This window comes from Hyla sarda, chromosome 3 (genome assembly GCF_029499605.1).
Source record: "Hyla sarda isolate aHylSar1 chromosome 3, aHylSar1.hap1, whole genome shotgun sequence".
In the NCBI taxonomy this organism is placed as follows: domain Eukaryota; kingdom Metazoa; phylum Chordata; class Amphibia; order Anura; family Hylidae; genus Hyla; species Hyla sarda.
In genome coordinates, this window is record NC_079191.1 from 316,293,999 (window position 1) to 316,308,257 (window position 14,259).

Below are 14,259 nucleotides of genomic sequence, written 5' to 3' on the forward strand. Positions count from 1 at the left end.
CTGCTATCCATCCTGACTACGAACCTTGCCGTCTGCCCCTGACCTTCTGCTACGTCTGACCTTGCCTCTGCCTAGTCCTTCTGTCCCACGCCTTCTCAGCAGTCAGCGAGGTTGAGCCGTTTCTAGTGGATACGACCTGGTTGCTACTGCCGCAGCAAGACCATCCCGCTTTGCGGCGGGCTCTGGTGAATACCAGTAGCCTCTTAGAACCGGTCCACCAGCACGGTCCACGCCAATCCCTCGCTGACACAGCGGATCCACAACCCGTAGCCGAATCGTGACAGTAGATCCGGCCATGGATCCCGCTGAGGTGCCGCTGCCAAGTCTCGCTGACCTTACCACGGTGGTCGCTCAGCAATCGCAGCAAATTGCCCAACAAGGACAGCAGCTGTCGCAGTTGACCGCCACGTTACAGCAACTTCTGCCTCTGCTACAGCAGCAACCATCTCCTCCGCCAGCTCCTGCACCTCCTCCGCAGCGAGTGGCCGCTCCTAGCCTCCGCTTGTCCCTGCCGGACAAATTTGATGGGGACTCTAAACTCTGCCGTGGATTTTTGTCTCAGTGTTCCCTGCATATGGAGATGTTGTCGGACTTGTTTCCTACAGAACGGTCTAAGGTGGCGTTCGTAGTAAGCCTTCTTTCAGGAAAGGCCTTGTCTTGGGCCACACCGCTCTGGGACCGCAATGATCCTGCCACAGCCACAGTCCAGTCCTTCTTCGCTGAAGTCCGGAGTGTCTTCGAGGAGCCAGCCCGAGCTTCTTCTGCCGAGACTGCCCTGTTGAACCTGGTCCAGGGTAATTCTTCAGTGGGCGAGTACGCCATCCAATTTCGTACTCTTGCTTCCGAGTTATCATGGAATAACGAGGCTCTCTGCGCGACCTTTAAAAAAGGCCTATCCAGTCGCATCAAGGATGTGCTGGCCGCACGAGAGATTCCTGCCAACTTCCAAGAACTCATCCATTTGGCTACCCGCATTGACATGCGTTTTTCTGAGCGACACCAAGAGCTCCGCCAGGAAAAAGACTTAGATCTCTGGGCACCTCTCCCACAGCATCCTTTGCAGTCTACGCCTGGGCCTCCCGCCGAGGAGGCCATGCATGTGGATCGGTCTCGCCTGACCCAGGAAGAGAGGAATCGCCGTAGGGAAGAAAATCTCTGTCTGTACTGTGCCAGTACCGAGCATTTCTTGGTGGATTGCCCGATCCGTCCTCCACGTCTGGGAAACGCACGCACGCACCCAGCTCACGTGGGTGTGGCGTCTCTTGGTTCTAAGTCTGCTTCTCCACGTCTCACAGTGCCCGTGCGGATTTCTCCTTCAGCCAACTCCTCCCTCTCAGCCGTGGCCTGCTTGGACTCTGGTGCCTCTGGGAATTTTATTTTGGAGTCGTTTGTGAATAAATTCCGCATCCCGGTGACCCGTCTCGTCAAGCCGCTCTACATTTCCGCGGTCAACGGAGTCAGATTTGATTGCACCGTGCGTTACCGCACAGAACCCCTCCTGATGTCTATTGGACCCCACCACGAAAGGATCGAGCTCTTCGTTCTCCCCAACTGTACCTCTGAGGTCCTCCTCGGTCTGCCATGGCTCCGGCTTCATTCCCCCACCCTTGATTGGACCACCGGGGAGATCAAGAACTGGGACTCTGCCTGCCATAGGAAGTGCCTCTCCCCCCCTCCCAGTTCCGTCAGGCAAACCTCAGTGCCTCCTCATGGCCCCCGTCCTGGTGTCACACTGCCCCGTGCCAGGCTTCGCCCTCTGCCCTTTCTCCCCATTCCCACTCCTGCTGTACTGCCTGCCGTTGAGGAAACCCTCCATTCTTTCCCGGTGTCCTCATCCCAGGGGAGGCAGTTACCGGACAAAGAAAAGGGGAGACCTAAGGGGGGGGGGTACTGTTACGCCTAGCGCTCCGGGTCCCCGCTCCTCCCCGGAGCGCTCACGGCGTCTCTCTCCCCGCAGCGCCCTGGTCAGTCCCGCTGACCGGGAGCGCTGCACTGTCATGGCCGTCGGGGATGCGATTCGCACAGCGGGACGCGCCCGCTCGCGAATCGCATCCCAGGTCACTTACCCGTCCCGGTCCTCTGCTGTCATGTGCTGGCGCGCGCGGCTCCGCTCTCTAGGGCGCGCGCGCGCCAGCTCTCTGAGACTTAAAGGGCCAGTGCACCAATGATTGGTGCCTGGCCCAATTAGCTTAATTGGCTTCCACCTGCTCCCTGGCTATATCTGATCTCCTCCCTTGCACTCCCTTGCCGGATCTTGTTGCCTTGTGCCTGTGTAAGCGTTTAGTGTGTCCAAAGCCTGTGTTACCTGAACTTCTGCTATCCATCCTGACTACGAACCTTGCCGTCTGCCCCTGACCTTCTGCTACGTCTGACCTTGCCTCTGCCTAGTCCTTCTGTCCCACGCCTTCTCAGCAGTCAGCGAGGTTGAGCCGTTTCTAGTGGATACGACCTGGTTGCTACTGCCGCAGCAAGACCATCCCGCTTTGCGGCGGGCTCTGGTGAATACCAGTAGCCTCTTAGAACCGGTCCACCAGCACGGTCCACGCCAATCCCTCGCTGACACAGCGGATCCACAACCCGTAGCCGAATCGTGACAGTATCGTGAGATTTTGACTGAAAACCTTCTTCCATCAGTAAGGGCATTGAAGATGAAACCTGACTTGGGTCTTTCAGCATGACAATGATCCCAAACACACCACCTGTGCAACGAAGGAGGGGCTTTGTAAGAAGCAGTTCAAGGTCCTGGAGTGGCCTAGCCAGTCTCCAGATCTCAACCCCATAGAAAACCTTTGGAGGGAGTTGAAAGTCTGTGTTGCCCAGCGTCAGCCCCAAAACATAACTGCTCTAAAGGAGATCTGCATGGAGGAATGGGCCAAAATACCAGCAACAGTGTGTGAAAACCTTGTGAAGACTTACGGACAACATTTGACCTCTGCCATTGCCAACAAAGGGTATATAATAACAAAGTATTGAGATGAACTTTTGTTATTGACCAAATACTTATTTTCCACCATAATTTTATAGATTTTTTTTTTCTCTATGTGTCTCTCATTAGAGATTAGCGAATTTTTGCTCCGTGCCTGAGATCAAGGAGCAGGATCAGTCAAGCTGTGATTACACTGATCAATGCTATTGTATAACAAAGCATTGATCAGTATAGGAAATCAGTGTATGCAATGTTACAGTGCCCTATGGGGGGCTATAACATTGCAAAAAAAAAAAAAAATGTGTTAAAAAAAAGGTAATAAAGATCATTTAACCACCTTCCCTAATAAAAGTTAGAATCACCCCCTTTTCCAATAAAAAAAAAAAAAAAGTAATTCAAAATAAGCATATGTGGTATCTCCGCGTGCGTAAATGTCCGAACTATCAAAATATATCTTTAATTGAACTGCACGGTCAATGTCGTACGCGCAAAAAAATTCCAAAGTCCAAAATAGCGTATTTTTGATCACCTTTTATACCATTAAAAAAATTAATAAAAATCGATCAAAAAGTCCCATCAAAACAAAAATGGTACCGGTAAAAACATCAGATCACGGCGTAGAAAATTAGTCTTCATACCGCCCCATACGCGGAAAAATAAAATAGTTATAGGGGTCAGAAAAGGACAATTTTAAACATTTTAATTTTCGTGCATGTAGTTATGATTTTTTCCAGAAGTACGACAAAATCAAACCTATATAAGTAGGGTATCATTTTAATCGTATGGACCTACAGAAGATAAGGTGTGATTTTTACCAAAAAATGTACTGTATAGAAACGGAAGCCTCCAAAAGTTACAAAATGCCGTTTTTTCTTCAATGTTGTTGCAAAATGATTATTTTTTCCGTTTTGCAGTAGATTTTATGGTAAAATGGTGGGGCAAAAAAAAAAAAGCCATTGTATGGATTTTTACGTGCAAATTGAAAGGGTTATGATTTTTAAAAGGTGAGGAGGAAAAAACGAAAGTGCAAAAATGGAAAAACCCTCCATCCCCAAAGGGTTAAATAGATTAAAATTTTAAAAGTTTAATTTAATGTTCCAACAGCATAAGGAGACCAAATGGCAGCACAATGACAGAACCTGGAGGTGGCAGCATCAGTATGAGGTGACCATATGGCGGCACAATGACAGAGCCTGGAGGTGGCAGCAGCAGCATGAGGGCCATGCCAACTGAGGGTTGATTCTGAGTAATCCATCGACTGTTGACTGGGGGTGTCAGATGTCACTTGGGATGAAGTGGATGACCGAGTGAACCAATCAATCTTGGCTGCTGGTTTGCTGGTCGAGACACGACTGCTAGCTGACACCAGGAGCTCAGACCTCTCGCTGCTACTCCTGCTACCACACGCCCCTATTCTGCTGTGACCTCTGCCGGCGCCTGATGAATTTATGCCTCTGCCACTCTTTTGTGCATGTCCTGGCACTTCTCTGCCTGACATACTTATACACCAGCTGAGTGCGTATATGTTACACTTATGAGAGGAGGACAATATTCTCCACTACGCTTAAAACTGTATTTGGCTACAAAAGCAGGTGTGTCGTTTTGGCTGGCCTTTCAGAGTAACCAGGCCTTTATGACTTTAACAGGAACAAAATCGTACACCACGTAGGTGTATGTACAGTATACACTTATGAGAGGACGACTATGCGCTCCACTACGTTTAAAACTGTTTTAGACTACAGAAACAAGTGTGTAGCTTTGGCTGGCCTTTCACAGTAACTAGGCCCAATTTATTTTAACCGAAAAAATATAAAGAACACCATGTTGGTGTACGTACAGTTTACGCTTATTAGAGGAGGACTATATGCTCTTCTACAAACTGTATAAGGCTACAAAAACTAGTGGGTAGCTTTGGCTGGCCTTTCACAGTAACAAGGCCCAAATTTGACCCGAAAAAAAAACGCACACCACTTATGTACGCAAAGGTTACACTTATGAGAGGACAACACGCTCCGCTACGCAACCTGTATTAGGCACTGAAATCAGGTGACTATGGCTTTTCATGCTCACCCTAACTTGCCCCTGTTAGCTTTAGAGTTGTAGTATACAACTACTGTGTAGTACAGCCCAGTTTTTCTGTGCAACACACACACTGCTCTATCTCTGTCTGCAATAAAACTCTCTCTCTGAAATACAACACTGGAATGGCTTGCCGCAAGATGGCTGCCGAATATATAGGGCTGTGACATCACAGGGGTGAATGGCTGCTGAATGCTGCATGTGATTCAGGGTCATCCCGCCTACCCGCTTTCCCAGAGTTCTTTGCCCCATGTCCTCACATTGGGATCCGCCATTTTGGATGCCCTGGAGCCTCGACCGCACTAAATGGAGTTTAATGAAGTGATTTGTTTCATCGAATCGCGGCGATATTCGGATTTGTTGCATAGCAAATTTTTCCTGAAATTCCTAACAAATTTGGATTTGTCAGATTCGATTCGCTCATCCCTATCTCTCATAGTTGAGATATACCTATGATGAAACTTATAAGCCTCTTTCATCTTTTCAAGTGGGAGAACTTGCACAATTAGTGGCTGACTAGATACTTTTTTGCCCCACTGTAAGTGCTCTAGAAAGCCTCTATTTGTAGGATATAGAGGATCAGTCTCTATGTAGAAAAGTTAATGCCAAGGTTTATAGCAGGCGATATTGATTTTTGTGTCTCTCTCTACACATGGAGGAGAATTCTCTGTATTGCTGTTTCATTACTTATATTATTCTTGTTTATAATAAATTGGAACATACAGAGTAGCTGGGAGCAGACAGACAACTTAATAGCGGAATGTTGCAATAAAGTCTTTTATATAGCTGAAACTGAAAAAAATAGATATCTGCTAATATTGTGCAGGCTGCTGCTCTTCTGGTTTTATCCATCCTATAAATGAAACAATATTCATCTGCACATGTTCACATGTCCTGTGGATAAAAGTCTTTGGGGCTATGCAGTGCTTACCAACTAGATACAATGACAGATGCAGCAAAGTAAATTCTATAGGACCAGAAGTCCCTACTGACTGGTCCGTGCACCAGCAACGCATGCAACTGCGTGCAAAGGCGTGTGGGTGTTTCTTAAACTGGGTTCTCTACAAAGATGGTTTTTGCTAAGGATGTCAGATACAGAGATAAGGAGCAGTGTTGTGGGACGCAGCATTCTTGTGTTAGTGGAGAGCGCGCTCCCTTGATCAACAAGGTATGGATGGAAACCATGTTGGTCGTGTGAATGTGAACTAGGTAGTCTTAAAAGATGTTTTTGTAAACTGCTATACACGTTTCGAGACCCGCTCATATCTGCTGCAGAAGAGGTGCTGAATCCTGAGAGAACATAGGCCACCAGCGCCCCCTCCCATAGACATGAATGGAGGGGGCGTGGCGTGACGTTGCGAGGGGGCGCAACGTCACGTCCTCGTCTTGCAAGCAGCGCCCGACACAGAATGCCGGGGGCTGCACCTAGATTCCGGGGGTCCCCAGCGGCGGGAAACCTGCGATCATACATCTTATCCCCTATCCTTTGGATAGGGGATAAGATGTATAAACCCGGAATACAAAATGGGAGGCAAAATGGAGGAAAAACCTCTTCTTTCACAAGATTGGGTGTTATTCCAAGTGTACTGAAGGGAAATTGTTGTGCCAAATGTATCAAGTGCTGTGCACATTTTTAGAAACCCTAAATAGGTACTCAACAACTACTTAAAAACAAAAAAAAAACTGAAAAGTATAAATATCTCCATAGGGTTTGATTGTAGTAAGCATAGATACTGCAGTAAATCTGTAGACATAAAATAGTAGGATATACAGCTAAGATTATTTTCAAAGTTTTTTTGTGTGCACTGAAGAAATAATAATAAAAAAAAATAGGTACATAGGTGAACATCCTCTTTAAAAGTATGTACTTTTCTTTCTTTTGGGGGGATTTTATCATTGGTTCAATTTGCAAATCTACACCATCTCAAGCAGAGGTCTAAACAAGTTATAAGTTTTAATCTCACAGCCTTTAGCGTACCTGGGCGAAATTTACCAAACATTGTGCAAACAGTTAAAGGGGTATTCCAGGCAAAAAAATTTTTTTATATATCAACTGGCTCCGGAAAGTTAAACAGATTTGTAAATTACTTCTATTAAAAAATCTTAATCCTTCCAATAGTTATTAGCTTCTGAAGTTTTCTGTATAACTGCTCAATGGTGATGTCACGTCCCGGGAGCTGTGCATGATGGGAAAATATCCCCACAGAAAACAGCAACTCAACTTCAGAAGCTAATAACTATTGGAAGGATTAAGATTTTTTAATAGAAGTAATTTACAAATCTGTTTAACTTTCCGGAGCCAATTGATATATAAAAAAAAGATTTTGCCTGGAATACTCCTTTAATGTATTTACCTCAACTTCACAATTCAATCCCAAAAAAATAAAAATAAAAACAGAGAAAAGCAACAACACAAATGTGTAGTTCATATTTTTTGGACCATTTGTGTTGTATATTTTCACAAAATTAGCTCTTTATAAATTTCTTACCACCGCATGCACAACCAGCAAAAAACATCACCAAATATGTTTTGGAAAAATCACTTGTTTGTGCAGATTTATCATATTTGACAAATTAAATTTGTTGCTACTTTTTTTGCAAAGTGAAATGAACTTACAATAGTGTCTTGGAGAAATAACTTCAGTAAAGGGTTTGGCAAAAAGTTGCAATAATGTTGTGCTATTCATCACTTTTGGGCAATTCATTAACAAATATGTAACAAAGCTACACCAAAAAGCAGCGAAAAAACCAATAATAAATATTTAGTGATGTTTAAGGCATGACAACTTGATTCTTCTAACTAAATGTTTTTATTTCTTTCACAGATATAAACAAAATAGTGTATGCAAACCAGTTCAAACTCTTCGCATGGACTCAGCAGTGGAAATCACTGGACTGTCAGCTGTAAATGACTTTTATTCCTGTATCCATATTCTTTCACTGAAGATGAAAACAGAATCTATTATAACTTAGAACAGGCCAATTATGAAGTGAACAAGCGTTTCTAATAACTGGCCTATGTAAAAGGCATAGCAATCAGCCGGCGAATGAGAAATCAGCCAAAATTATGATGAATTTAAAGATTAACTGAGCCATGTAAAGACTCAGTAAATAAGCACCTATCACGGCCACGCCCCCTCAGTGCAAGTATTTAGGAGGAGGCGTGACAGCTGCCATGTCCCCTCCCATAGACTTACATTGAGGGGGCCTGGCGTGACGTAACGATGGGGCATGGCCATGACGTCACGAGCCTTGGTGCGTTTGGAACAAAGTATTCCGAACGCAGTGGAGTACTCCACAGCAAGGAGGACATAATACAGCTGTGAAAAAACAGTGTTGCTGTGAATCCAACCCTGGGGTGATTTAGCAGATTACTTATTAGAAGCAGCAGTGTTTTTGTGTGTCAGTGCCTTTGTCTGTATCTGCAGCTGCTCCCTCCTCTGACTAGATAGGCAGCAACAGTAACTTGATACTCCTGCTAAAAATCTGTCTCATCTCTGCCTTTCTGATGATGGATGTTATTAATTAATTGAGAATAATAACTAATGAAAGAAGAGGAGGCAGATAATGAGAGAAATAGCAATTTTTCTGTAAAAAGATATATGAAAAAGTTTCCAAACAGATTACATACATTCAAATAGCAACAGTAGAAAGAACTGTCTGGCACCGCTAATGTATGATGTAATGGTAAAGTTCAGTTATGTTTTATTATAACAGGTACACCAGCATAAGTATCTGTCCAGTAAAAGCAATGGCAGTGGAGGTGCTCTCCATGAGATCCATATACAGCAACATGAAAAATCTAAAGAATGCAGAAGATAACACACTCACCACAGGTACCGATGCGCCGTAGAGAGCAAAACTAGTTGCGCCATGTCACGCCCCCGCCTCACCTGCACCATCTTCGCTCCCCCTGTATCTGTCCATTGCTGTGAAGCTGTCTGCTGAAGTTTGGTAATAAAGCCTGAACTTATGCATCGGTACCTGTGGTGAGTGCGTTATTTTCTGCCTTCTTTTGAGATTACATACATTGCCTGAAAAAGTGGTATGGAGAGCAAGGCAAACTGGCATGTAAACAATATAAAAGTACATGTCTATATTATAACTGCATCTTTTTCTCACTAGAAGCCCTGCCAAAAAGGCGGATGTATACAATGATACGATCAAAAGGCATGCCCTGGCATTCACTTCTTGAAGAGGAGAGCTTTGTGTTAGCATATGTCAGCACTTGCTGTGTATGATCCGCATAATTATGGAGCTTGGAGTCCACAACCTTGGTATACACAAGGCAATCTTAATCCCTTCTGAGCCTCCGTCATGGTTGTCTGTCAGCTGCTCCATTTGACTTATAGAGGGCGTAATCCTCTAGATCAGGGGTCCTCAACTGACGGACCGTGGGCCAAATCCGGACCGCAGAGGCCAGTAGTCTGGATCCCTTGCTGCATGACCGCGTCAGTCCGCCCACTGATGCTGAGCAGACATGATGTCTGCACTTCTGACAGAGGAGGGGAGAGGAAGGCACATACCTCACTAGTTGTTTGCAGAGCAGTGATACCGGGAGATCAGAAGAGGCGGAGATTTTCCCCATCCAATCCCTGCTCACTCTTCAGCCAGGACCCACGGTTAATGCCGGTCACCTCCCATTGGGACGATGCCCGGCATTAACCTTTTAGACGCTGTGATCAAAGTTTATCGCGGCGTCTAAATTGCTGGGTTAATGGTGTCAGTTAGCCCAGTGGAGCTGATGGGGACATCCGCTGTGAAATCTCGGGTCCCGATTTGCTGACTGGACGACGGGAGGGTCCTCACCTGCCTCCTCGTTGTCCGTTCGGCGATCAGCTGCTCCAAACCTCAGATGCAGGCTAGAGCAGCAGAGCGCAGAGAACTCTGATCAATGCTATGCTGTGGCATAGCATTGGCCAGTATATGCAATCAGAAGATTGCATGGTATAGCCTCCTATGGGGCAAAAAAAAAAAGTGAATTAACCCCTTCCCTTAAAAGTTTAAATCATGCCCCTTTTCCCATGTAAAAAATAAATAAAAATAATGTATTAAAAAATACAAATAATCACCTTCTCAGCCAGAGTCCTGCGCATGGATAGGTGTGAACCAACACCAGATAATATGAAGAAAAACAGAGGTCCAGCGCAGGTTTCTTGTGCAATAAAAAGCTATTCTTTATTCAAGCCATAACAGAGCAGGATTCAAAGTGACGCGTTTCAGCTGATTTAACCAGCCTTATTCATACCAGCTGTATAAGTAAGGCTTGTCAAACCAGCTGAAATGCGTCACTTTGTATCCTGCTCTGTTATGGCTTGAATAAAGAATTGCTTTATATTGCACAAGAAACCTGCGCTGGACCTCTGTTTTTCATTACAAAATAAGGTTAGCTAAACTGCACGGTCAGTGGCGTACACGTAAAAAAAATATCAAAGTCTAAAATTGTGCATTTTTGGTCACTTCATATACCATAAAAAACGAAAAAAGCTATCTAAAAGTCCCATCAAAACAAAAATAGTACTGATAAAAACTACAGACCACGGCGCAAAAAATGATCCCTCATATAACCCTGTATGCGGTAAAAAAAAAAGTTATAGGGGTCAGAAGATGACAATTTTAAACATACAAATTTTTGTGCATGTAGTTTAAATTTTTTTAAAGTAGTAAAATAAACAAAACCTACATATATTGGGTATCCATGTAACCGTATGGACCTACAGAATAAAGATAAGGTGTAATTTTTACCAAAAATTGCTCTGCGTAGAAACAGAAGCCCCCAAAATTACAAAATGTCGTTTTTTTTTTTATTTCACTGCACAAATATATTTTGTGAGGGTTTTGCAGTAGATTTTATTAAATGATTGTCATTACAAAGTATAATTGGTGGCGCAAAAAACAAGTCCTTATATGGGTCTGTAGGTTCAAAATTGAAAGCGTTGATTTTTAGAAGGAGGAGGAGGAGGAAAAAACGAAAAGGAAAATTGGCCTGGTCATTAAGGTCAAAATGGGCTAAGTGGTTAAAGGGAACCAATCAGCAGATTTTAGCATATATAACGCTTGACAACGTGTTATATATGCTAAAATCTGCTGATTGGTTCCCTTTATAGAGATTATGTTGTGAAAATATTTTTCTAACCAATGTGCCCAGGCTTTATAATTGAATAAAAAAAAACAGCTTCTACTTACCATCCTCGCTCACTCATAACCTCTCATATCAATACCTACTCTAAGGTTACCAAAGGTTACAAGGGAGGTGAACAGAGATGTTTTTGTTTTAAATTACAGCCTGGGCACATTGGTTAGAAAAAAGTGTTAACTGGATAACCCCTTTTAAGACACAAATACAACAAAATATCTGAGCGTTACAGGGGTACTCCGCTGCTCAGCATTTGGAACAAACTGATCCGAACGCTGGAGCCAGCGCCGGGAGCTCAGGGAGCGGGACGTGACTTCATGAGGGGCGGGGCCATGCAGTCACGTCCTACCCCCTCAATGCAAGTCTATGGGAGGGGGCGTGACATTGGGGTGGCGGGGAGTGACATCATGAGGGGGCAGGGCTACGACGTCACAAGCTCCCGGCGCCGGCTCCAGCGTTCAGAACAGTTTGTTCCAAACGCTGAGCAGCGGATTATCCCTTTAAGAGGGCACACTCGGCTCCCAGCACTTCCACTATGATGCAGATGGATGCAGACTGCTCAATTAGCATTGGCCAGACCTGACTAGAAAAGGCTAAAGCACTATTATTATTATTACACATGCCTTATTAGGATAATAATTTTTGCATGGCAGTATGGTCACTTTGTGTAAACCAGGCCTTAGCGTTCAGCTCGGACCTTCACCTGATAGAAGAGCTGGATAAGCGGACCCATACTAAAAGTAGTTGAGTACCCCTGCTCTAGATGATTGGCTAGACTGGCTGCCCAGTTTTGTGTAGTTGCACCTAGAGAGTGAAAATGACTGGCAACATTTAAACAGCTATAAATGTTTAAAAATAATTGAATTAAATAGTAGAAAAACTAAACCATGCTGCCCTTAGAATAGTATAGAAAAGCTCAAATATCCAGGTATTATCCACTGCAGCTAAGTCAAAAACACAGTAGGCTTCATACATAGTATTTTGGTTAGGATTTTGCTCAGGCTTTTTAACCAAAACAAGGAGTGGAACCAACACTGAGACCAAAATACTATGTGTGGACAAAGCCTCAGTGTTTGAATATTTCAGTTATTTTTGTAACTTTTTTATGACTCTTTTGAAAATGACAGACAATGTAGAATGTAGAATAAACTTGTGCACATTTCACTTGAAGTTTGTGCATGTTTATTCTATTTGAATATCGGGGTTGGGCACCTATTTTCTACACCATCGAACATTGATGGAGTGCCATGATTTTCCAGTCAAGTATAGACATAGTCACAAGGTGCTGGTGCAGGCTCCTGCTACATGCTGACTATATGCCCCTTACATCATCAGCTACATTCTTCACAGACATATTGAGAAAGAGCCAGGCTGGATATGAATCTGGATCTGTGAGTTCAACAAATGTCATAATAAAATATCACGTAATTATTGAAGCATTTGAAAACTGACGGAAAATGTGTTTCGCTTATGCATGTAGGCTAATACCTCAACATTACACTGGTTCTGGGCCCTTTTCCACACAGCATAGATAAATCAACAAAGTTAGATCTTGGCTATTATCTGAGTCCAATTTTATTTATTTGTTTATTATTTACTTTTATTTAAGAGCTGTTAGATGGATTCAAAGTTAATAAACGTTTTATTGGTTGTTCAATCCAGCTTGATCAGGTGTAGAAGAAAAAATACAAATCTAACCATATTCACTTATTTCTCTGGCAAAGAGTACTTTCACCAATTGCTGCAGATGTCTAGTTAGGAAACCGAAGAAGCTGGAAAAGAAATCAACTCCAATTAACTGTCATTCCTTTCCTACCTGGTGCCATCTGGGATAATATTTATCGTACATAAAAACTTACATTGGAGCTGTAATTTAAATTGATTTATGACCTTACTTGATCAATTTATTCTTCATCTGTGAAGCGTAGTAAAGTTAAGTTGTTTCATCACAGGTTGTTAAGAAAAAATATGTTTTACCCATTCTAGATAGTTTAACCCTTAACTTGACTTCACTAGATATTGTGCTTGCTGCAGGAAGCAACCGCGATGTAGAGATTTTTGATCTTAATATAGGCACCAGAATAGCAACAATTCCAGATGTACATCCAAGAGCAGCTCACCAAATCTGTCAAAACAAGGTAACAGCTTTCAGTTTTCATATAAAGTTATAAATATAAACTGATTTATGTTAATTGAGTAAACTTTGAGAAATGATTAATTAATTTGTAGACCTTCTGATATTCTTTTCTGTTTTCATGATATGTGTTGTGTATTAAATTTTACTTTGCATAAGCTAGTATTTAGTTTTATTGCTTAACCCCTTAAGGGGACGCAAGGCGTACAGGTACGCCCTGATGTCCTGGTACTTAACCCCTTAAGGACTGAGCCCTTTTTCACCTTAAAGGGGTATTCCAGGCAAAACCTTTTTTTATATATATCAACTAGCTCTGGAAAGTTAAACAGATTTGTAAATTACTTCTATTAAAATATGTTAATCCTTCCAATAGTTATTAGCTTCTTAAGTTTTCTGTCTAACTGCTCAATGATGGTGTCACGTCCCGGGAGCTGTGCATGATGGGATGAATATCCCCATAGGAACTGCACAGCTCCCGTGATGTGTGTCATCAGAAAGCAGTTAGACAGAAAACAACAACTCAACTTCAGAAGCTAATAACTATTAGAAGGATTACGATTTTTTAATAGAAGTAATTTACAAATCTGTTTAACTTTCCGGAGCCAGTTGAGATAGATATATATATATATATATATATATATATATATATAAAGTTTTGGCCTGTAATACACCTTTAATGACTGAGCCCTTTTTTGCAATTCTGACCACTATCACTTTATGCATAAATGACTCTGGGATGCTTTTAGCGATTATTCTGATTCCGAGATTGTTTTTTCGTGACATATTCTACTTTAACATAGTGATACATTTCCGTCATTACTTGCATCCTTTCTTGGTCAAAAATCCCAAAATTTCATGAAAATTTTGAAAATGTTGCATTTTTCTAATTTTGAAACTCTCTGCTTGTAAGGAAAATGGATGTTCCAAATAAATGTATATATTGATTCACATTTACAATATGCCTACTTTATGTTGGCATCATAA

General features: G+C 42.9%; 1 protein-coding gene across 7 annotated transcripts in view; it reads left to right on the top strand.

Moving 5' to 3' along the window:
- Nucleotides 1-14,259, top strand: part of WDR27 (WD repeat domain 27) — a 421,522-nt gene that overhangs the window by 153,748 nt on the left and 253,515 nt on the right. For all 7 annotated transcript variants that reach the window (XM_056567129.1, XM_056567126.1, XM_056567130.1 and 4 more), the window contains 2 exons: nt 7,831-7,928; nt 13,158-13,279. In XM_056567129.1, the coding sequence (XP_056423104.1) occupies nt 7,831-7,928; nt 13,158-13,279 (220 nt within the window). The remainder of the gene's footprint in view (nt 1-7,830; nt 7,929-13,157; nt 13,280-14,259) is intronic.